The sequence below is a fragment of the Stenella coeruleoalba genome, assembly GCF_951394435.1.
Source record: "Stenella coeruleoalba genome assembly, chromosome: 15".
NCBI lineage: Eukaryota > Metazoa > Chordata > Mammalia > Artiodactyla > Delphinidae > Stenella > Stenella coeruleoalba.
In genome coordinates this window covers 64,719,611-64,744,902 of record NC_137161.1, presented here as the reverse complement: position 1 = coordinate 64,744,902, position 25,292 = coordinate 64,719,611, and the positions used below count along the sequence as shown (strand labels likewise).

At 47.9% G+C, this 25,292-nt stretch overlaps 1 protein-coding gene across 1 annotated transcript; it reads left to right on the top strand.

Annotated features, from left to right (window-relative positions):
- Positions 1-654: 654 nt before the first annotated feature.
- On the top strand, positions 655-24,355 carry CLEC19A (C-type lectin domain containing 19A; the record flags this gene model as incomplete). Its single annotated transcript, XM_079945545.1, has 5 exons — positions 655-766; positions 12,308-12,473; positions 18,528-18,621; positions 22,162-22,294; positions 24,276-24,355. Exons 1-5 carry the CDS (start codon positions 679-681, stop codon positions 24,353-24,355), a joined length of 561 nt encoding a protein of 186 aa, XP_079801671.1. The 5' UTR covers positions 655-678.
- Between the last annotated feature and the right edge of the window lie 937 nt (positions 24,356-25,292).

The following is a 25,292-nucleotide window of genomic DNA, read 5'->3' as shown; positions in this document are numbered from 1 at the left end:
GCCGACACGTTGGGGCTCCGCTGAGCCAAAGCACTGAGGCCCCGCCTGCAGGGGGAGCCCTTTCTCAGCTCCGCGTAATTGTTCCCATGTGCAAAGGAGGCCTAATTCTTGTCAGATCTTCAGATTCGTAGCAGAGGCAGAAATCTCGACTTATACTTAAAATCTCCTGATCTTACACCCTGACAACGAATTTTTAGAAATTTTAAAACACAGCATGGACCCAACACATCACATCCACGGGTGAGCTCGCTTGGGCCCAGGAGGCCTCTGCCCTAGATGCTGACTTGTATTTTTACCTTCTGGTACTATTTCCTCCGAGAGCTCCGAGATGCTTTATCTGCTGTGCCAGGCGGGGACGTGCGCGCCGCTATTGTCCCATCTTACAGAGTCTCAAGGGAGGCAAGCACGTGCCCAAGGCCACTCGGTGGCTCGGAAGCAGGGCTGCGCTTCCTCTGAGTTCTCCGAAGGGGGCCGGCCAGGGGCGGCTTTCAGGCTGTCACTCTGAGCTGGCCGCGGCCGTGCAGGGAGGAAACAGGAGTCAGGGGAGGGGCGGGGGAGGAGACTGGGGTCTACCCAGTGCTCCTGAGCTCTGGGCAGGAGAGCCGTCCGGACCCGAGCTCCCACGGCAGGGCCTCTCTCCTCTGCTCAGGCCGTGAGGTGGCTTTCTCGGGGCCCAGGATGCAGAGGTGGGGACTGTGGGCCACGGCCGTCCTGACCCTCCTCTCCGCACAGGCCTTTCCGCAAACGGACATCAATATCAGCCCAGGTGAGCACGGGGCCAGGGCCGGGAGGAGAGGAGGACACCCCGCAAATGCTTGCGCTGTCAGTGAGGCCTCGCTGCCTGGGCTGCAGGCCTGCCTGACCCAAGGAATGCTGGGGGGCCAAGCTGAGCCTCCTGACAGCCCCTCCAGCTGCTCTCCCTCCAGCTCATGCGCACTGTGCTAGGGCCAGACGCAAAGAGACCTGGTGATAAATCCCAGCTTTGCATCTTAAAAGCTGTATGACCTGGCACAAGTTTCTTAACCTCTCTGAGCCTCAGTTTCCTTCAGAAAACGGTGGTCACAGTGACACCCTCTGGGGCTACCGTGCAAGGGAGATGAGATCATCTGCGGAAAGTGCCTGGTACCACAGGAAGATCTGAAGATGGTATTTTTGTTAGGGGTTTGGCATCTGGGCTCCGCGGTCCCACCTTGGCTGTGACAGCTGTTCCCAGGGAGCTGGGCACGCAGGAGGACATAGTTGTCCCTCTAGTGACCTCCCTGGCGGCCTGGCCCAGTGACACCCAGCTCTGCGGATATTCAGTGTCCCCAGGGATTGGGATCCATGAGCCTCGGGCATGTGGCCTCCCAGTGTCCCACTTGGAGGACGCGGGGCTTCAAATGAGCTCAATTTCTTCACCCTTGCAATAGGGAAGCTAGGGTGCTGACTCTGGGGTAGGAAGAATCCTGAGTCCTTCAGTCCCTTCAAGGTGGAAGATCTTGCCTGTCACCTCTACCAGGAGGGTTCTTCCCAAACATGGTTTAAAAGCTATAATAATAATAATACCAATAACAACAAGTGATACTTCTGTAGCCCTCACTATATGCCAGGCACTGTTTTAAGCCCTTTTTACATATGGAGTTATTTAATCCTCACAAAAACTCTATGGCAGAGATACTGTTTCTATCCCCATTAAAATAAAACTAACACTGTAATAAAACATCTGTAAGGTCCCCATAAAGCCATGTTATTGGGCAGTTACAGTGTTGAGGGGAATTTAAATAGTGGGGTGATAAGATTGAAAGATAAAATACCTGATGTCCAGGTAAATTTGAATTTCAGATAAACAAATCATTTTTTACTGTAAGTGTCTCGCATATTGCATGGGGCATACCTTATGCTAAAAATTATTTCTTGTTTATCTGAAATTCAAATTTAACTGGGAATTCTTTTTTTTTTTTTTATCTGGTAACCCTAGTGATGGGAGATAAAGGGTGGTCAGTTCATTTGGGCAAGCATCAGGGGCTCTGGTCTGCCATAAACTCTCTGAGTGTCTGTATTAGTCAGCTCGGGCTGCCATAACAAAATACCGTAGACTGGGTGGCTTCAACAACAGGAAGAGTTCTGGAGGCTACAAATCCAAGATCAAGATGCCACCTGATCCGTTACCTGGTGAGGGCCCTCTTCCCGGCTTGCAAGTAGCCACATGGTGGAGAGAGAGAGTGCTCTTGTCTCTCTTCCTCTTCTTACAAGGGCACTAATCCCATCATGGGGGCCCCATGACTCCATCTAACCCTAATCACCTCCCAAAGACCCCATGAAAACACCATCACATTGGGTGTTGGGAATCTGGGGGGTACACAAACATTTAGTCCATAACAGTGTCTTTGCCTGCTTGCTCTTGTGCCTCAGTATCCTCATCCGTGCAATGGGTGAGCAGGAGGGAAGTTGGACAAAATATCCTTGAAAGATACTTGTGTGTTCCAAGATCTTGCCTTTCTGCCCAGCATAAGAGGAAAGTCCTGAGGCTGAGTTTGAGAGTGGGAGCGATGGGGAGTCCTCTCTCTCTCGCTAGCTTGTGACCATGGGACCTTTCTCTGAGCTTCAGGTTTCCTCCTGTGGAAAGTGAGGATGATAATGGTGTCCATCAAACGTTTTGGGGAATCTTCAATGAGATCATGCAAGTGAAGCACTTAACACATAGAAAGCACTTGAAAAATGGCTTATTACCTTACTACTTCTGCCACTGTGGTTGTTGATGTTATGGTAGAATTGACCAGGAGACACAGTTTTCTGCTGTGACAAAATGCCTTCAAAAAGGAACTTCCAGACATCTAGCCCCATGCCTCAGTCCCACTCTACAGATGTGGAGACTGAGATCCCTTCCAACCCAGCAACTTTGGAGACCTCAGAGTTGGAGTTGGAAGGAAGGGTCCCGGAAATCCACTTGGCCCAATCCTTCCACAATACAGCTGTGGAAACTGAGGCCTACAGAGGCCCAATAATCTGGCCAAGGTCATCATCCATCCAGTCCAGCAGAAAGCCCAGTTCAAGCCTGAGTGGATAAATCTGCTAGAGGAAAGTGATTTCAATGCAGAAGAGAACGTGTGAGTTAAGTGTGTGTACGTGTGTCAAGTGGGCGTGTGTGTGCGTGTGAGTGTGCGTGTTGATGTGTGCCTAGGGAAGCCTTATCTGGGGTCTTGGTGAGCCGTTGGCAGACCATGAAGGTGGGCGCACAACCACAGCCCTCCTTAGTGACAGTGGGCCTGGTTCTTCTTCCTCTCCTGCATCCCGAGCCTTTAGGTACAAAACAGAACAGGGTCATTCCATCCTTCATCCCACTGCTCTGGACCTTTCATGAACATGCAAATATACGCAAATAGTGCAACCCAGCCATACCCTTAGATCTGCTTTGGAAACAAACCTTTAGACACTTCTGAAAGACTGAGAAGGATTTAGCCAGACTAGATCCTTTTCCTAAAACCCTTCTCTGAACCTGGCTTTGATCACTTTGGTTACACGGATTAACAAATATTCAGTGATTAAAAGAGGGCCTGGCACCTGGTAAAACTACATAAATATTTGCTGTTATGATTCTTCAACCATAACCATAAAAAGATTCCTTTCCGTGGCTCCTGAGCCCAAGAACTTTCCACAGCAAAGGAAATTCTAGCAAAACGTTTTGATGCTCAGGGCCTGCTTCTGCAGGGCTTCAGGGGTGGGAAGGGAGAATCAGTCAAGTTCCATAGCCTCTTCCTCTCCCCTCCAAGAAGCTGGCATTGTGCACTCAGCACCAGGATTATTCCAGGGCCCAGGCTGTTTCTGTTGTAACATCTCATGTTTACTAGAACACCTACTATAAGCCAGGCACAGGCTTCCCTGTGAAGTAGGCACTATCATCATGCCCATTTTACAGATGAGGAAACTGAGGCACAAAGAGGTGAGTTTCTAACTGGAGTCATCTAACTCCAGAGTCTAAGCTCTGAGGCAGGAGCACAGAGGCTTGGGCAACTGGGTGTCCCTACTTCCTAGAGTACACCCTTCCCCACCCACCAGTCTGTATCATAGAGTCAGATCCTAGAGTACCCCCGCCTGGACACTCTAACCCATTCCCTACCCCTCCTCTATGGTCACAGAGCCCTCTGCCTATTTCTAGAATGTCCCTTAGTATATGAGGACTCATTGCCATGTGTACTATGCATTCCTCCCTCCAGACTGTGAGCAACTTGAGGGCACAGACCTCAAGCCAAATAAGCACCCAGGAGACATTGAATTATTACTTAATTATGTTGGTCTTAGTTAGCTCAGGCTGCTATCACAAAATACCATAGACTGGAAGGCTTAAACCCCAGGAATTTATTTCTCACAGTTCTAAAGCCTGGGAACTCCGGAATGAAGGTGTTGACCAATTCAGTTCCTGGTGAGAGCTCTTTTCCTGGCTTGCACATGGCCACAGAAAGGAGAGCTCTGGTCTCTCCTCTTCTCCTAATGGCACTAACCCCATCCTGGGGGTCCACCCGTATGACATCATATAACCCTAATTTCCTGAAGGCCCCAGCTCCAAATACCATCACACTGGGGGGTAGGGCTTCAACATATGAACTGGAGGCGGACACACAAACATTCAGTCCATAATGCTGTTAAATTGGGTGTTTAATATATTTGTCTTGCCAAATGAGAAAACCAAGACCAGAAAAAGATGTTTTCTGGAGGCACTGTAGTGCTTAGGAATTTTCAAGTCCATCAGACCTTAATCTCATCCTGACACTGCCACTTGCTAGCTGTGGGAGTGAGTGACTTAACATCTTTGAGCCTCGGTTTCTGCACCTATAAAATGGGGATGATACAGATACGCCTCCCAGTTTGGTCCCGACGGTTATATTAACCACGCAATGAATGGCCACTGTTATGAGCAATACAGAAAATCACCCAGTGCTGTCTCCTCTGTATCACGTGACCACAAAAGCAGCCTGGAAGGAGGGAAAGCAAAGCTGAGTCATGAGAGACCTGGGACCAGCAGTTCTGCACCCCAGAGCCAGGGCTCACAGGGAAGGGCCCACTGAGGGTGGGATGTGTGGACCAGGGAGACAGCAGGCAATGAAGGTGACTGAGACCTCCCAGTGGCCACCTTCCCAGACACTGGGAGACACTTCCGACCCCCTGGGACATCTGGGGCCCAGTAGTGACGGGCGCTGGGGAGGCCGCCAATGTGGCCCCCAGAGCCTCCCCCTCCACTCCCAGCTGGCTCTCAAGGCTGATCTGGGCAGGAGGAGGCAGTGTAGTGTGTTTGTGGGCAGCTGGACTGGGGCCAGGGGAGCGAGCAGCCAGATCGTGTGGGAAGGTGACAATTTATTCTTTTAAAAAGAGAGAGATTAAAAAAACAAGTCCTGAACTCCGGTGGCATGTCCTCTTTCCTTAACAAGCTCAGAGCTTCCAAAGGCTTTGACTCCCACCCCAGCTGGGAGACCCTGGGGGCCTTTGGTGCTGCTAATTGAAGTAAAATACCTTGTTGTTTGGCCTCTTGGTTTCCAGAGCAACAAGCTTTGTGCATCCCTCCCCCGCTTCCACCCCTCCCCTCCGTCACCTCCAGCCTCAACCCTCCCTCAAATTCCCAGCCAGGCTGAACCTTTTGCAATTCTCCAAATGCTCCCTTCTCTCTCATGCCTCTGGGCCTTTGCACGTGCTGTGCCCTCCACTTGGAACCCTCTTCCTCTGACTCTTCCTCATCCTTCAGTTCTCAGTGGGGGGTCTCACATCACCCCCTCCAGGAAGCCTCCTGGATCTCCAAATCCGGGTTATGTGCCACTTTTGGGTGCTTCTGTGGCAACACCTTTATTTTCCCCATCCGGAAGGGGACTCACTCTGGTGTCCTGTCTTAGTCACCAGTGGACACCCTGAAGGCAGGGTTGGGGTGGCCACCAGTTCAACTAGGGAGAAAAAAGGGGCAAACAAATGACCAGTTTCCAAAATAACTTGAGCGCTGCTCCCTCAAGTTTTTGCCTGCATGACAGAAATCCATATTAATTGCATATTAATGACATTTTATTTCTGTGCTTATTTTTCTTAATGTCAGCCTCCAGAGAGTGTAAGATCTATGAGGGCAGAGGTCACCTCTGTGTAGGCCACAGTAGCTCCAGCACATAGCCAACTACCTGAGACCAAGTAGGTACTCAAATAAGACTTGTTGAATGAATAAGGGGATGAATGAAGAACCAGACCATCAAGAGACCAAAGGAAATGGGCTTAAATGCAGCAGGAATCTCTAAATTAGGTCTGGAGCCACACAGCCTGGCTTCCAAACCCAGCTCTGCCACTTAGTAGCTGTGTGACCTCAGGCAAGTTACTCAACCTTTCTGTGCTTTGGTTTCTTCATCTATAAAGGGGGATGATCATGGTACCTACCTTGTAGGATGTATGAAGACCAAATGAATTGAAATGTACAAAGCACCTGACACAACGCCTGGCTCAGACGGAAGTTCAGTAGGGTTGGCCCTGGTTGTAATGTCACCATCACTACCTGAGTGTCAAGCTCTAAAGCTATAGAGATCTCTTCACCAGAGAGACACAAATTAGCAAAGGCTACTCTGGGTTCCAGGTTGATGAAAGTCCTTTAAGGGACTTCCCTGGTGGTCCAGCAATTAAGACTCCACACTCCCAATGCAGGGGGCTCAGGTTCGATCTCTGGTTAGGGAACCTAGATCCTGTGTGCGGCAACTAAGAGCCTGCATGCTGCAACTAAGACCTAGCACAGACAAATAAATAAATAAATTTTTTAAAAAAAAAAAACAGAAAGAAAAAAGTCCTAAGTCTAATCCTTGTTTCTAAAATCCCAGAGGTAAAGGAGGTAGGGGGTTGCCAGGCAGGGTGGAGTTCATTATCATCCCAGTGCAAGCGAGTGGCTCCTTTTTGCCTCCCAGATCCTCCCAATTAAAAGCCTTTGCCTGCCCAGGTGGAAAGGGGAGTAATTGAGCAGTGACCTGTCACAGCCCTATTTTCTGGTATGTTTCACCCCAGGCATCCATAACCACCACTTGCTCAGTGGAGAAAATCAAAGGGACCAGGGGTGGGGAGAAGGGCGGGAAGGTGGGGGCTGAGATTCTCCATTGCTAACGAGCTCCCTGGTGATGCTGGTATTGCTCCAAACAGCAGTCATTGTGCTAAGTAATCTGGAAAAACAGGGTCAGTCAACTGCCTTCAGTGCTGACTTAGAAAAGTCCAGGCACGCCATCCTAGAGTCAAGATACACCAGGTTGGAGGCATCAGGGCACATGGGCGGTGCCCACACCGTTCTCACCACTGTCCCCCAAAAGGGGCAGTTGACCCCAAGAAGCAGCATTTGATTTCCTAGCATGCATTTAGTCATTCAAAACTAGTTATTGCACATCTACTATGTGCCAGGCACTGGGGAGAGAGATGATCACGGCAGACCTTGTGCAGGGGGAGGCCAGACTGAACAAGAATTCACGGGGATGTGTGAAAGGAGGGATGAGGGGCTCTAGGAGCTCTTAGAGAGGCTCCTACCTAGTCTTCCCTAAAGAAGCCACCACGTGGCTGAGACTCAAAGAAGAAACTCGAATTGGCCGAAGACAGGCCAAGGGAAGTATCTGCAAAGATCTGGACACACTTTGAGAAATGGCAAGAGCTGAAGCAAATCTGGAGCATGTTGTGAGCGACAGGGGATAAGCTGCAGGGGCAGGTGGGAGCCCTGTTCCCGAGGGTGATGGGCACTCCTGGAGGGCTTCGGTGAGATGAGATCAGGGTGTTGGAAGGATCCCTCTGGATTTGGAAGGTGAGATAAGGCAGGAAGAACAGCCAATTGAGGAGGTCTCTGTGAGAGACGACGGGGGAGGAAGAATGTGGAAGGGAAAGCGACAGAGACAGAAGTCGGGGAGGGAGAGGGAGGGAGGGAGGAAGACAGGAAGGAAAGAAGAAAGGAAGGAAGGGAGGAGGGAAGAAAAGGAAGAAAGAAAGGAATTGGAAAGGTGCTGGGAGATGGAATAAACAAGACTTAAAAATTGATTCGATGTGCGTAGAGGGAAAGAGAGGAGGTAAAGATGATTTGGGGCAAATATCCAACAATGCTAGACAATTCTGGTCAGTTCCAGCCAATTCTTGTCAGTTTTGTCTAATCAAAACTGTGTGTGTATGGGACTTCCTGGGTGGTCCAGTGGTTAAGACTCCACGCTTCCACTGCAGGGACACGGGTTCGATCCCTGGTCTGGAACTAAGATCTCGTATGCCGTGTGTGTGTGTGTCTGTGTATGTGTGTACACTGTGCATTTTTCTGGGGAAAGAAAGGAGCAGTAGCTTTAATCAAGACAGCTATACTATAATATTTGATATCAAATAAATCACAAAGGTAGAGCAAATGTAATGGGGTATCCTAGGTTGGATCTTGGGAACAGAAAAAGAAAAAACTGGTGAAATCTGAATAAAGCCTGTAGTTTACTGAAGAATAAATTTATTAATTTTATTAATTATTAATTAATTTATTAAATTTATTAATTTCTTAGTTATGACAAATGTACTGTGGGAAGTTTACATCAGGGGAAACTGGATGAAGTTTATTCAGGGACTCTGTATAATATTTTTGCAACTTTTCTGTAAATCTAAATTTATTCGAAAATAAAAAGTTTATTATTTTTTTTAAGTGAAGGAAAAGAAAAAGAGATAGAGGACAACGAGGGTGGAAACTTCCAGATCAGACCTTATGGTAAATTAGAGAACAGAAAACGTCTCCACTATAGACATCCAGAAATACAGATAAACTTTACAAACATCCTTTGAAAATTAAGCTGGGCTTCCAAGAAAGTGAGGAGGGCGACCAGGGGCGGGAAACAAAGTTAGAGATGGAAACCAAAGCAGTGGGCACATGCGCGGCAGAGCGCTGGGTGCGGTGTCAGCCTCCCTAATACAGAAGCTCGGGCTTCACATCCACACCGGGGAGGGAGTGATGGGACTCGGACCCTCTCACAGAGAGGAGACCCGTGAGGAGTCCCACCTTACAGGAAAGGATGCGCCGAGTGGGGAGGGGGCGGTCCTCCCTCTGTCAGAGAGATGATGAAGAAGTTTGTCAGCTTCATCCCAAACTCAGGGAGGAAATGCAAGACTTCGCCTCTGCAGCATCCTTTGGTGAAGTCTGTACCATTAAATTTAAACACAGTGTCTGGCAATGCCCCGGGGCTTTTAAGCCATGGGTTTATAACAGTTATATATTTTAACTCCAAAATTAGAAAAATAACACAAACTCTACTTCTAATCGGTTGTGTGGCTTAATTTTTGTTAAAGAAACTACAGATAGGCTGAGACATGTGGACGTTTGCTGTGATGTTTTGTGGTGCTGCCCTGTGGGGTTATTTTACATTTTGGAGTTCTGCCTTCCATCTAGGGCGAGGATTCTATTGACATGTGGGGTTAGAAAACCCTTTGCTGTGGGACTGTCCTGGTCATTGTAGGACGTTTAGCAGCACTTCTGGCTTCTACCCGTTGGATGCTAATAGCACCACCACTTCTATTTTTGACAACCAAGAAAGTCTCTAGGCATTGTTTAATGTCCCCTGAGAATCAAAATCACCCCTGGTTGAGAACCAGTGCTCCAGGGTGATCGACTTAGGGGGGCCTGGGATGTGGCATTTTCAGATTTAGAACTGGGACAGCCCTGGGCAAACTGGGGTGGTTACATCCCCTACTTCCATCTCTAATAAGAATAGTTAGGGTGCAAGATAATTATAGGATGGGTGAGAGTGGGGAAAGTGGTTTAGCACCAGCAAGTATCATACTCTTGGGCTAACTATTCCAGCCAACACCTGACAGACGTGCCCACGTTCTCACCAATGAGTGTCCTGGGTTACAAGTGATGGGTGGAAAGCAGATGGAAATGATTTGCTGCTGCTCATCCATGCAAAGGGGGAACTGCTCCAAAAGCAGACCCCTGGGAATGAGCCAGCCGAATCTCTTTGTGTGGAAGGAATGGGCAAAAGTCCCCACAGGGAGCTCAGCAATGCCCAGCATCACAAGGGGTCCTTCAGCCCTCTCAGCATCGAGGCGATATCCTCCTAGACCAATGCTCTCAACTGAGAAAGGAGGAGACCGAAGTCCGGGGAGGGGCAAGGAACAGGGAAGGGCCGAGGTCCTGAGCCCCCTAACTCCATAAGCAAGAGTTCTCTCCCTTTGCCATGTAAGGGAGGGTTAAGAGAGCCAATTCCGAACCAGCTGGCTCCAGTTTGGATACTGGCAAACACTGAAAGACGGTTGGCCGGGACTGGTGGGGAGAGGTGGGACAAGGCGGGACTGACCAGCGCAGCTGCCTAGGATGGGGGAAGGGCTGGTTCTGATCAAACAGGAAAGCCCAATGGCTCTCATCAGGGACAGGTAGCCCAGATGGAAGCTGCCTGCTTAGCATAGCTCTATTTTTTTTTTTAAAGCTTTACTTATTGATTTAAAGTAAATTCTATCTATTTATTTATTTGGCTGCCTCAGGTCTTAGTTGCGGTACGCGGGATCTTCATTGCGGCACGCGGGATCTTTCGTTGTGGCACGCGGGCTTAGTTGCCCCGCGGCATGTGGGATCTTAGTTCCCCGACCAGGGATCAAACCCTCATCCCCTGCATTGGAAGGCGGATTCTCAACCACTGGACCACCAGGGAAGTCCCAGCATAGCTCTAGTGACTAAAGCAACTGTCCCGTTCCTTCCCCAGAAAAATTCATATAGATGCGTGTGTGCACATACCTGCACACAGACTTCTGATTTTGCATTTAATTTCGAGGGATTCACTGGACCCCTGAAGCCCATGAACCTCAGTGATGAAACCCTGAGCTAATCGTTAATAATCACACTATTACGGAGCATGCGTACATGCCAAGCACTCGGTGACTTTATTTGACCCAATTAGTTGGCCTAGCAACCTGACGAAGTAGGGGCTGACACATGATCAACCATGCTCAGCCCTATTGGTTTCCCATGATGAAGTATCATGTGCATTTTAAAATCAAAGACTTTGGTGTCAGGAGGGCTGGGTTCAAATCCCTACTCTGCCTACTACCAGCAGGATGATCTTGGGCAAGTCACTTAACCTGTCTAAGTCTCAGCTTCCCTCTACGTGCTTGACACATCATAAATGCTCAGTAAAGGTGGTCCACTACTTCCTTATTCATGAGCCCAGCCAGCTATTACAGTGGCTTTGAAGGCAAGATTTCACACCCCTGGGCGTCACAAAAGGGACCCCAAAGATCTTCTAGTCGGACAGCTGAGAAGGGAAGGAATGTACCAGCATCACATGGCATGTCAGGCGCAGAGCTGGAGCTGGGACCCGGGCTTCTGGATCCCAGTCTAACAAGTTCACCACTGCCCGGTGCCTGCTGTCACAGATGAGCCACCCAGCTGAGTTCCAGGCAGGTTCTCAGCATGCCTTTCTCCCCCAGTCAGTCATCTTCAATCGTGGTTTCCAAAAAAAGTATATGCTAAGAGGTCTCCAGAGGGGCTGAGACCTTGGAGAACTTTAGCGTCTCAAACATGGGGTTTTTGTTTGTCCCTTTTCAGAATTAAGAACGCATCCTGAACCCCAGTAGTTCCACGGGCTAAAGATATAAGTAGTCTTGACTACAGTAGGGAAATATACACCTTGGCCAGACAGCCCAGAAGTGCAGATTGAAATAAGATGCCATTTTTTTGCTTATAAAATTTGCAAAGATTGCCATTAAAGTGGTAACACTCAGCGCAGGCAAGGGCGCTGTGCGATGGGCACTCTCAGACATCACCGTGGGAGTATAAATTGCTTTCAGGAGGTAATTTAGCAAATTGTATCAAAGCCTTAAAAATCTATCCCCAGAAAATCATCAGAAATGCTGCAAAAGCTTATGCGCAAGGCTTTGCATCTCAGGATTATTTCTAATTGTTTTTTAAAAAGAGAAAACAATCTAATTATCCCAAAATTGGGGAATGATTAAATAACCTCTAGGGGGGCCACTAGGGAATATTAAAGAGCTATTTGAAACAACGTTTACAAAAATTTATAATGACATGAGGGGAAATGCTTATACTCTTAATTTTTAGAAATCAGAATACTGACAGTGGTGTATGGTCAATAAAATCGCAATTGCATTTTTAAAAAAATCTTTGCATTCAACATGACAAGGAGAAAAACACTCTAATGTAGTAACGTTTTCCAAGGATTCTATAATGAGCACATATTACTTTTATTATTTTGTAAACTTTAGGTATGCGTTAATCATAAGGCGACACTTTTTACTTTCATTCTTAAAAAGATGTCATAGCATCAACGTTTGCACGGCCAAGCTTCTTCCCAACCCGTATTCTCTCTGCCCCCAGCCATGCCAGAGCTGCCCCAGGCTTCCCTGTGCCCACTGTTCTGGATGGAGTTCAAAGGCCACTGCTATAGATTTTTCCCTCTCAATAAGACCTGGGCTGAGGCTGACTTCTACTGCTCTGAGTTCTCCATCGGCAGGAAGTCCGCCAAACTGGCCTCCATCCACAGGTGAGTGGACTCCTCTGTCCTCTGTAGCCCAACCAAACACCCCCTCTGGAAAGGGGTGTGGGGAATGGTGTGTCCCACTGGTGTTCCTCTTTGGTAATTGCAGCTTTTATTCAGCCCAATTTCTCATTGAAACTGGCCTTGGCAGTAGAGGACAAAGTATTTAGCAAGGGTAGCAAACAGCAGGCTGGAAGGTCCATTTTTATAAGTGCCGACCTTGTGCTGTGCCCTGTTCTGTATCACAGGGGCTTTGACCCTATGATATAACTCACATAATATGTATGTAAAGAACATAACATGAGACATAATAACTGATATTTATTTGCTAAGAGTTTATAAGCATCAAGTTCCCGCAAACCATATTAGGTAAGTATCCTCATTTCACAGATACGGAACCTGAGGCTCAAAGAAGGTAACTCGCTATAAAGTGGTGGAGCTGGGATTTGAACCTGAGCAGTTGGGTTCCATAGCCCACCCACCAAGGCCTCCTTCAGTGTTCCTCCATGCCTCCTAAGCCCCAGCCATGCTCACCATCTCGAAGTTCTCCAAAGTGGTCCAGCCCATTTACGCCTGCATACTTTGCACATTCTGTTCCCTCCACTGGGAATTCCCATCCCTATCTTCTCCTCCAGGGAGACACTTCCTTAACCTTCCAGACTCAGTTCTGCCATCTTTCCACCGAAGTCGCCCCTGACTCAATGGCACCTGACTGCACTCACCACCCACCTCTCAGGAGCACTTTCTTCATCACTTTAGTGACTTCTTTTCACATCTGTCTTCCTTGCTGATTCGTGGGTTCTTTGAAGCCAGCGGTGATGTGTTCCATTGGCACTAAACTACAAATTTACAATCTTACCTCATTTTTCAAGAATCTCAGAGACTTGAAGTTACAATGACGGTTGGTTCTTTATGCTTTCCAGTCACTGAGTTTTGTTAAGAGTGGGGAAGGGGTCCTCAATCTTAGTTTCCAGAGAAGTCTTGAATCCTTGCATCAACTCATCCAGCAGATTTATTGAGCACCTACTGCATCCTTGGTGGTGCTGAAGAATATAGTGAGGTAGTCAGGGTCTGACCAGGAAAACAGGAAGCACTACAAACATTTAACACAGAGAGAATTTCGTACATACACAAGTGATGGACTCTGAGAACTTAAAGAAGCAGTAGTGTATCTAGAGATTAACACTAGCAGGAAGCCAACTCCACCCCTAACTGGAGGGCGGGCCAGTCCTATGGGAGCTAGAGCCACAGAAGGCAGGCAGCCCCTGCCAGCACCTCCCCAGGCAGAGAGGGAAAGATACACCCTGGCTTCTCTCTCCCTCCCATCCTTCCCATCAGTGCCTCCCGTCACATGGAGGGCAGCTGACATGGAAGCCTGGGAAAGGCGATCTTCGGGGGTCAAATCCCCTGTGATACAGAGCACAGCATGTGACTGGCATTTATGAAGATGGATAAAATAAGTTCTCAAAAGTAACCAACCTGTAGAGGAAGATGAAATATATGTAATAAACAGTAACTTTAAAAGTGATTCCAAATGAAGATTTCCCTCGGGCCAGTCCGCAGGAAGGACGGCTCAGCCTGCTTCATGGTGCTTGTAATCTATCCCTTGGTCTAATAGGCATTAGAAAGGATTCCAGGCAAATGCAGGGGTTTTCCAACAGCCGCTGACCCAGATCCTGTTCCTTTCTTCCTAAACTTACCTCCTTCCTCTCTTCTCCAGTCCTGACATCCCTCTTTTTCTGTCTTATACTAACGTTTCCCAAATGTTATACCAGCATTTCCTCTCGTATACAGGTAGTTTTCCACTTTGGTATATAATAGAATACTTTCCCAAAAACATGTAGAAAAGTTGAATTTGCACAACGCATTCATCTGTTATAAGTTCAGTTCCCATAAAGCCAGACAATATTATAAAATCTCTAATTACATCTTGTCTTTGAGACAATCCAATTTTCTAATTCTGGCATTTTTTCATGCTTTGTAATTTTGTTCTTCTCCTTCATAATTAAGCACGCTATCAACTTATGTTCATCGAGCAACTGATTAAAGCGTAAGGTTTTCATGCTTTCAGCTTACCTAATAATTTCCATCTTTGCTTCAAGTGACGGTTGAATTGAATTAAGTTCATTTGATCTCTGCTTACTACTTGCAGTAGCACCTTGGGCCTTTCTATGTCCCAGTTATTTTGAACAGATATGGGGAAAATGCAATAAACTATTGAAATAGTTTCCTGAGCAGGTGCCGCTGAACAAAGATGGCACTAGTGCTGAAATGGCTGGGCAGCCACTCCCCCAGATGACCGCTCACCATGCATGTTCAGCAGTTGCTGTAGGACACCCCAAATTGCGCATGAGAGGGGCACTTGGGGATGCCAGTGCCTCACTGGGTAGGACCAAGGGCAAAGACCCATTGGACTGGAGAGCACTTTGTCCCCAGAAATCTACCACTCTGATATTAGACAGAACACACTGTCTTGGAACATCGGCACTGAATAGAGCCTGGTGATGGTGTGAGATAAGATGTCAAATAGAAAAAAGGCGTCGTGTGGGTCCGTGTTGGTCTCTCTCTTTGGGGAGACCAGCCCATCAGAAATAGAAAACTAAACCAACCAGCCTGCCCTGGGGAGCATGGAAACTTTGTGCTACAGGTGGGCAAGAATTGGATAGAGGGTGCTCATGGAAGGTTTCCTGGAAGAACTAGTCCTGGATCAAGATCTTGAAGGCTTGGGAAGCTTAGGGAATGGGGGCAGCAGATGTTCTAAAGGAAGAAACCTGTGCAATGTTATGTGCATTGATTGAGGGCATTAGAGTCAGTCAGCCCTAAGCTAGTCCCCACTCCACCACTTCCCACCTGGGCGACCTCGCCCAAGTCCCATAAACTCTCTGAGCCAGAGTCCTCAGCTGGGAAATAGAAGTAGTCACACTGACTTTAAGGTTGAGGGGCTTTAGAGGAGATAAAAATGGATCTGAAGTTCTTACACAAGTGCTCGGGTAACTCAATGCTCCGTGGTGGGAGCTGTTATTCTTTTTATTAATTATAATTACGAGTGTCTCAAGAGGTCAGTGCTTACTTAGCGTGCGCACGTCAGATCATCTTTCGGAGGGCAAGTAAGCCTTGACTCACCCGCCCTGTTTCCTTTCCATTGCCTCTAATAACATCTGTCTTCGTCCGTTTAGGCTGCTATAACAAAAATATCACAGACTGGGCAGCTGATAGACAACAGAAATCCATTTCTCACCGTTCTAGAGGCTGGAGTCCAAGATCAGGGCTCCGTCACCGTCAGGTTCTGGTGAGGGCTCACTCCCTGGCTTACAGATGGTCATCTTCGTGCTGAGTCCTCACATGGCAGAAGCGGCAAGGGATCTCTCTGGGGCCTCTTTTATAAGGGCGTTAGTCCCATTCACAGGGCTCCACTTTCATGAACTAATCACCCCCAAGGGCCCCACCTCCTAACACCATCACATTAGGGGTTAGGATTTCAACATATGAATTGTGGGGGCAGGGGACTGACATTCAGTTCATAACAGTATGTGTTTAGCAATGCCCAGCATGTGACTGCCTAGAGCACTGCGTTGAGAAGGATTCTGAGAGCCAGAATTCTGGGTGCTTCTGGGATGGATCAAGAATGTCTTCCACAAACACAAAATTAAGGAGAGTGGCTCTGTGTGCTTTGACTTGCCACCAGCGTCTCAAGCAAAAGGAAATCTATTGGTGGGTGTTCTAGACAAGGTGGCAGCCTGTAGAGAGCGGTCATTTAGAACAGTGTCTCCAACCTTTTTGGCACCAGGGACCAGTTTCGTGGAAGATGATTTTTCCGCGGACCAGGGCGGGGGTTGTGGGGGTGATGGTTCGGGCGGTAATGCGGGCGATGGGAAGCGGCAGATGAAGCTTTGCTCGCTGGCCCGCCGCTCACCTCCTGCTGTGCAGCCCGGTTCCTAACAGGCAGCGGACTGCTACTGGTCCACGGTCCGGGGGTTGGAGACCCCAGATTTAGAAGACGCCAATGGGAGCAGATATACACCGTTGTAACGTAAAGGGTACCTCAACATAGTCCTGTTTTTTGTTTTGTTTTGTTTTGTTTGCGGTACGCGGGCCTCTCACTGTTGTGGCCTCTCCCGTTGCGGAGCACAGGCTCCGGACGCGCAGGCTCAGAGGCCATGGCTCACGGGCCCAGCCGCTCCGCGGCATGTGGGATCTTCCCGGACCGGGGCACGAACCCATGTCCCCTGCATCGGCAGGCGGACTCTCAACCACTGCGCCACCAGAGAAGCCCCATAGTCCTGTTTTGAAGTGAGTTATTGGTTAGGTGTTTGTTAGGTCTGGGGCTGATTATTATTACTACGTAATGACTTCTTCAACACACCAATGTTCACCTTTTAGTGTCATGTGGAAGCCAAAAATGTGGAATCCCTTGTCCAGTGGGATCTGTCCCTCTGGGTCTGTGAGCTGCTTGAGTGAACTGTGCCTGTTAGTTGTTCGTTTTCTGTCACATCCCTTGCCCACCCTTCTCATCTCTGCAAATGACACTCCCCAGGTTCATGGATATTGGGGCACTAGGTGAGTGGTTACCTTGGCCCCCCCCCCTCCAGGGCCTCCAATGCAGCAGCTCCAAGTATCATGTCCACACACAGCTACAACCCCAGGAAGGGAGGCAGTGGTGGAAACTGGGACCTTTTCCACACACCACTCTCCATTTATAGGGGAGGAGAATGTTTCCAAGACGTCCTCTACCAATTCCCCCATACATCTAATTGGCTGAACTTGGTCCGATGGCCAATGTTAGCTGCAAAGGAGGCTGAGAAAGTGAAATCTGGCCTTCCTAAATTTGGTTGTAGGCAACGGGCAAAAGGATTAGGAATGACTGTGAGGCAGGTAACCTGTAGCATCTGCCGCTGTGCCTGCTTGATGTGAGGATGAAATGAGTTCATGTATATAAAACATCCGGCATAGTACCTGGCATGAAATCAGTGCTCAAGAAACATTTTAATGACCTGAAGAAAAAAATCGCTGTGTTCCTATCTATCTATCTATCTATCCATTCATCCATCCCTATTTCTCTGTTGTTTTTGGCAGCAGACTGCCTCCAGGGTCCTCCATCAATTTCTTTTGTTGGGTGAATTACTTTATAAGCTCTTTAAAATAGGAGGTGAGAATCCCCCAAGAAGACACCAATGCCTTCTGCTATGGTTTGAATGTTTGTGTGCCCCCCAAGATTCATATGTTGAAATCCTAATGCCCAATGTGATGGTATTAGGAGATGGGGCCTTGGGGAAATGCTTAAGTTCTGAGGGTGAAGCCCTGATGAATAAGGTTAGTGCCCTTATAAAAGAGGCCCCACAGAGCTCCCCTGCCCCCTTCTGCGATATGGGGGCACAGCAAGAAGTCTGCACCCAGAAGGGGCCCTCACCTGACCATGCTGGCACCCTGATTTTTCACTTCCCAGCCTCCAGAACTGTGAGAAATAAATTCCTGTAGTTCATAAGCTACCCAGTATGTGGTATTTTGTTGTAGCAGCCTGAATGGCCTAAGATACCTGCTGAAGAGGGTGGACTGATAATTGCAGGATTTGGTTTTGCTGAGTCGTCTATGCAGGTTCAGGCCTCGAGCTGAATTTTCCAGCAAAACAAAAGATTTTGAAGATGTTCTGTGAGAAAGGATTAGGAGAGAGGAGGCTATGTAAGGACTGGCGCCGTAAGGAGGGCTTTTGAGAAAGACCAAAAACATCCAGTGGAGATTTTCGTTATTTGATGTGTACAATGCAAAGTCAGCTCCTTTCTTTGTGTCTTCAATGTAATCCACCTTGTTTGCTAGTGTTTTTACATTTCTAGGATGAGTAACAGTGTGTGCTGAGTCCTGCTTTGGCCCAAATCCAGAGATGCCCCTGAGAGGACAGCCCACATGCGTGCCTTAGTTTAAAAAGGAAAAAGAGAAAGCAGGACCGCATCACATCCTCTATTTACTTTGGTCTGGGAGGGCTAACAAAGACTTCTGTCCATTTTCAACTCAATCCTATGGCAAGAGGCGATGAGTAACAGGCTACCGGGTTTCTTACCTTCGCAGCTGGGAGGAGAATGTCTTTGTGTATGACCTCGTGAACAGCTGTGTTCCTGGGATCCCAGCTGACATCTGGACAGGGCTTCACGATCACAGGCAGGTGAGGAAGTGCTGACCGTCAAGCCCTTTTGGAAGTTCCAGCCAAGATTCCATTTTGATTTAACCAGCCTTTCACATGGAACCTGGGTGCCAGGTCACGGCTATGTGCCCAGCACACAGAAAGATCAGACACGAGGATGCCCCAGTTAGAATATGATAATTGTCGTGAAAGAGGGTATTATGGGAACATGTTGGATGGCCAGGGACGGCCTCTGTTTAGGTTTGGGTTCTCCAAAAAGCAGACACAAAAACGTGATTGGATGGGTAAGAGGCTTTTGAGGGAAAACATTGGCGAAGGAAAAAAGACAGGAGGGTTGAAGAGGCAGGGAAGACCTTCAGGCCATGATGTGGGTCTGAGCCCAGTGAAAGAAGAGGGGGAGGGAACGGCTGAGTGGGGAGAGCCTTAGACCGCAGCTCACCCTGGAAAGTCTTAGCTAAGCCAGTGGGGTGTCCCCAGGCAAAGGATGCCCATTCCAGGAGTCCCACCTTGGGCAGGAGGAAGCCAGCACTAATACCCCTGACATGCTAAGTCACTAACTGGGAACAGCGTGGAGGAAGCACAGTCTCACTGTGAATACAGTGCTGGGTCCAAGGGGCTTTCAGTCAGCCATGCTCCCTCAGCTGGTCCTCCTGAAGGAGCTCTGAGCAGTGCACGTCTACAGCTGCCACAGCCTCCCTGGGTCAGAGATATTTAAGCTAACGTCTAGTGGATAAATAGGAACCAGCCAGAGGAAGAGCATTCCAGGTAGAGGGTGCAGCATGGGCAAAGGTCCTGAGGTGGGAGAGACCACGGCACACTCAAGGACATTAAAGACTAGTGTGCCTGGGACGCAGGGTGGCGCAGGGGTGAGTGGAATAACGGTGGAGAAGAAGGCCAAAGAGGCTGGCTTGGGCCAGATCTCATACCTGGCAATATCACGGCACACTCCACCTGGAGATTTGGTCTCCACGCTTTCCATGGACAAGTTGTATCCTGAGCGTCTCTCCTGCATGGATGCCTCCAGCCCTGCCTCAGATAGGGTTCCAGTTCCAGCTCCTGTTCTGCCACGTACTGGATGGTAGGTGACTGGGACTTTTTTTTTTTTTTTTTTTTGCGTCTCTGAGCTTCAGTTTCCTCAGCTGTAAAATGGGATGACAATAATAGTGCCTGGTTGTAAAAAGTAAATGGGCCAAGGTATGTAAAGGGCTTAGCCTGTGCTCAGCACACTGTGAGAGCTCATTAAGGGTGGTTGAAGTTGCTGTCAAAGTAGCAGAAGTGGGACTTCCTGGTGGTCCAGTGGCTAAGACTCCGCGCTCCCAATGCAGGGGGCCTGGGTTTCGATCCCTGGTCAGGGAACTAGATCCCGCACGTATGCTGCAACTAAAAGCCTGCATGCCACAGCTAAAAGATTCTGCATGCCACAACTAAAGATCCTGCATGCCGCAATGAAGATCCCGCGTGCCACAACTAAGACCTGGTGCAGACAAATAAACAAATATTAAAAAAAAAAAAGTAGCAGAAGTATCAATAGTGGCCAGACTCAGTATAGATATTTTTAAAAATCAATAGAATTCATCTGGCAAAAACTTGTATAGAAGTTGTAACATTAAAAAACCAAAATGTCCCATTATAATAGTAACTTTAAAATTGGCTTATGAGTTCCTTAACTTAGAGTTAAGGAACTTGTATAACAAGACCTAAGAATAATAATAACAAATGATACAGTAAAAGGACTTGTTTTTTTTGTTTGTTTGTTTTCTTTTTTGCGGTACGTGGGCTTCTCACTGCTGTGGCCTCCCCCGCCGCGGAGCACAGGCTCCAGACGCGCAGGCTCAACGGCCATGGCCCACGGGCCCAGCCGCTCCGCGGCATGTGGGGTCTTCCTGGACCAGGGCACAAACCCGCGTCCCCTGCATCGGCAGGCGGACTCTCAACCACTGCACCACCAGGGAAGCCCAGGACTTCTTTTTATAGTTTTCAAGCCTAGGCACCGCATGCCAGGCACTAGCTAGGTCTCTCAATGCTTTTAATTCATTCACTTCTCTCAATAATTCTCTGAGGGAAATATTAGCTCTATTTTATAGTTGTGGAAACTGAGGCTCAGAGAAGTTAAGTAACTTGTCCAGATTGCAGAGCTAGGAAGTAGACGGAGCTGGAATCCCAGGCTCTAGTCTCTCCCAGAAGGAGCGTGCAGTGTCCATTACATGACATGGCCTCCAAAATCATCAGTGCTTTGGGAGACACTTCTCTAAAAACTTGAATAAATGGAGAAATGACTTTTGTTCCAGGACATTGCAAAGAAGTAATTCTTTCCATAGTTAATTTGCACATTTATTGCAACACCTGTCAAATTCCCAGCAAGACTTTTCTTGTAATTGGACAGACTAGTTCCACAGCAGGCAAGAAAAATACACACTATTTGGACAGAAAGAAAAGAGATGAAGGGTGACTCGCACCCACTGGTAAACAACATTTTCTTTTTAATATGGTAGTTAGGGTCTTGAGTGCTGGAGTCAGACAGACCCGGGTTTGAATCCTAGCACTAATGCTTTATTAACTGTGTGAATTTGGGTAGACTAATCTGAGCCTCAGTTTTCTCATCTGTAAAATGGAGATGACAACGCCTGCTTTGCAGGATGGTGAGGATAAAATGAGTAAAGCACACCTGGCATGGTACATAAGAAGCCCTCAACAAACGGCGGCTTGTAATGTTACCAGCCGGAGCCAGAACCACACTCCAGGTTGGCTGCTCAGTGCTCAAAAGACAATGTTCGAGAGACAGGGTTGGTAGAACAAGAAAGATGCTTTATTCCAGAAGCCGGCAACCTGGGGAGATGACGGACTCGCATCCCCCAAACCATCTCCCGGTTGCTGGTTAGGAGACAAAGGTTTTAAAGGGGAGTTTCAGGGGTGCACAGGCAGGGGGCTACAAGCAGAACAGCACAGCCAGCTCCGACAGTCACCTCGAAACTGGTCATGCGGTGGTTGGATCAGCATCATCTTGATTGTTTTAAGCATAATCTTCAACTCCAGGGTCAGTTTGTTCTCACTTCCTTGAGGCCAGTTCTTGGCCCTGAGCTAGCCATAGATTCAGTACTGCTCAAGACGGAGCAGCTTACGTCATGGCTACAGTCTGGTCATCAGGCAGTTAGCTTTTTCCCTCTGGCGGCAGTCATAATATCTGCAAAACTACTCAGGAATGTACATAGGACACTGTGATCTGTATCTTTCAGGAAGGAGCTAAAGATTCTGTGACTCTAGTGTCCTAATCATTAGCTGTTTGAGCCTGCTTTTTTTGTGACTCAGGGAAGGTCTGGGAGACTATAGCTTTTCTGCAAACAAGAGGCGGGGACATGGAGGGGCTTTTGTACCTGGGAGGGCCCTGTGGGGTCCTGCTCAGTTTCAGTAATGGTGGTTAATAATAGTATATCAGATAAAAGTGAGGGCTTCTGCACTGTTAGATATGGAGGTATTAGAATGTTACCCCAAGCTGGAGCTGGCTCAAATGCCTGACCTTTCTCTCCTTGGCTTGCTTCCTTTCCTCTGGGTGCAACCCCCCAGGAAGGGCAGTTTGAATGGACAGACGGCTCATCCTATGACTATAGCTACTGGGATGGGAGCCAGCCAGACGATGGCATCCACGCGGACCCAGAAGAGGAGGATTGCGTGCAAATATGGTACCGACCCACCAGCGGTGGGTGCCCTCGAGACCAGGGCTCTTGCAGGGGTGCTGGGGAGGTGCCAGGGGTAGCCAGGAAACTGTGAATTATTCAACACCTTGGAGAGTGACCAGAGGTCACTGGGGGGTGGGGGTGGGGTGTTTGGGGCGTGGCAGTTCCCTATGGTGGATGCATTTTTTGTTTGTTTTTTTTCTTGTTTTTCTCTCTTTTTTAGCTTTTTTTTTTACATCTTTATTAGAGTATAATTGCTTTACAATGGTGTGTTAGTTTCTGCTTTATAACAAAGTGAATCAGTTATACATATACATATGTTCCCATATCTCTTCCCTCTTGCGTCTCCCTCCCTCCCACCCTCCCTATCCCACCCCTCCAGGCGGTCTCAAAGCACCAAGCTGATCTCCCTGTGCTATGCGGCTGCTTCCCACTAGCTATCTACCTTACGTTTGGTAGTGTATATATGTCCATGCCTCTCTCTCGCTTTGTCACAGTTTACCCTTCCCCCTCCCCATAGCCTCAAGTCCATTCTCTAGTAAGTGTGTGTCTTTATTCCTGTCTTACCCCTAGGTTCTTCATGACATTTTTTTTCTTGAATTCCATGTATATGTGTTAGCATACGGTATTTGTCTTTCTCTTTCTGACTTACTTCACTCTGTATGACAGACTCTAGGTCTATCCACCTCATTACAAATAGCTCAATTTCGTTTCTTTTTATGGCTGAGTAATATTCCATTGTATATATGTGCCACATCTTCTTTATCCATTCATCCGATGATGGGCACTTAGGTTGCTTCCATCTCCGGGCTACTGTAAATAGAGCTGCAGTGAACATTCTGGTACGTGACTCTTTTTGAATGATGGTTTTCTCAGGGTATGTGCCCAGTTTAAACAATGTTTAATGGTGCGTTGTTGACATGCAAACTGTGATTTGGATGAAAAGACATTAGAGATAGAAGCATGAAAAAAAGAAACTTGCGTAGAGACCAAAGGATGGTGCTTTTATGTCATCTCACCAATGCACCAGAGGTGGCTCGTGCTCCTGGACATTAGAACGAAGGGATGCCTGGAGGAGCGCCCAGGTGTAGTAGTGAAAAGAGTACCCAGATGGGTACAAGTACTGGCCCTGTTGCTTTCTAGTTCTGTGCCCTTGCAGGCAATTACTTATTCTCTCTGAGATTCCCTTTTCTCTTCTGTAAAATGGGTTTAATAATCGTTGCTACCCACAGGGCTGTTCTGAGCATTGAAGGAGATATAGTTGACACAGCACAGTGGTAAGAGCATGGACTCTGGAGCTGAATGTCCTTGTCTGAACCCCAGCTCAACCACTTATGAACTGTGTAGCCCAAAGTAAGTGCCTTAACCTCTTGGTGCCTCAGATTCTTCATCTGCAAAATGGGGCTAATGACACAACTCACAGGGTTGATGTGAAGGAAAAAGAAGATAAGAGACATAAAGTGACTGCAATGGTTTGCATGTGGTATCAGCAATCACCACCATCATCGTGAACAACAACGTCACTGCTCACACCAACCTTAAGAAGTAAAAACTATTAATATTTCCATTTTGCAGATGAAGAAATCAAGACTCAGAGAAGTTAAGTGATGTATTCAAGTTTGTCCAGCAAGCAGATATGGAGCTGGGTTTCAAACCTATATCTACTCCAGATGCAAGTGCTGAACTGCTGCCATTCCTACTTTGCTCCTTTTTCTTTTTCTGATTACGGGAGGGAGGCATGGAACAGCGACTTGCTATCCTGGGAGCCAGAGCTGGGCCAAGCCTCTGGGTGAGGCTTGCCCTGTTCCTCCACAGTGACAAGTCAACCCTAGCCTGATGCGAGAGTAAGGCTGGACAGCAGCCTCATTAAGCATCTGCAAGAAAGGAATGCCAGTGGAGACACCAGGCCTACGGGAGAGGACTTTTACTCTGGTGGGATGGCGGGGTGACTTTTACTGTGATGGATGGACCTTCACGCAGAGTCTCTGCTTTTTCCCGTCACAGCTCTGAGGTCATGGAATGATAACACCTGCAGCCGAAAGTTCCCCTTTGTCTGCAAGATCGCAGCTCTGACCATTCACTGATCCAGTCTCGCCCTCTCGGAGCAAGCCCAACTCCAGCATCGACTTGTAGATGTACCTAATATAAAGTCGGCACTCAATAAATGTAAAACACACAGAGGAGACAAATCTCCCAGACAGAGATTTTATACAAGCACATCTTAAGATACAGAGTGATCACTTGGTGACGAGTGACGGGAAAACCAACTCAGCTGGCTTTATAAATAAAGGATGGTGCATTTATTGGTCCAAGTAATAACAGTCCAGGGTTTGTTCTAGATTGAGTTGAATCTCACTGGCCTGGCTCAGGGCACATGCCCATTCTTGAAGCAATCTCTTTGGCGTGTGCTGGTCGGCTAGACCCTGCTTAGATGCACATGGCTGGGCAGGAGGGGTGGGGTCAACATCACCTGAACCACATGGGCCCAAGGAGGAAGGTGGTTCCCCAAGGAAAAGGAAAATACCACCAAACTCGTACATTGCCGGTGGGAATGTCAAATGGTAAAGCCGTTCTGGAAACCAGTTTGGTACTTGCTCAAAAAGTGAAACACAGAAATACCATATGGTCCCAGCAATTCCAATTCTGGGTATACACCCAAGAGAACTGAAAACAGGTATTCAGATATGAATGGTCATAGTAGCATTACTCACAATGGCCCCCAAAGTGGAAACATCTTTGGGGGCACCACCCAGATGACCCCATCCCATCGTCAGGATCCCAACCAGGGCCTTGACAGTAGCATAACACGCTGCCTTGGTTGAGAGCTCAACTCCCTTTGAAGTTCGGACACTCTGAGTCCCAGGCTTGATCTGCCCTCCTGCCACAAGAGATGAGAACTTCTTTGTCTGCAACCAAAGAGACTCTTTGGCTTTCACTCTTGGAGCAAGAACCTGTTACTTGTCCTCGGCTGTTTATTTTATTATTATTATCATATATATATATATTTCGGGGGGGGGGCTG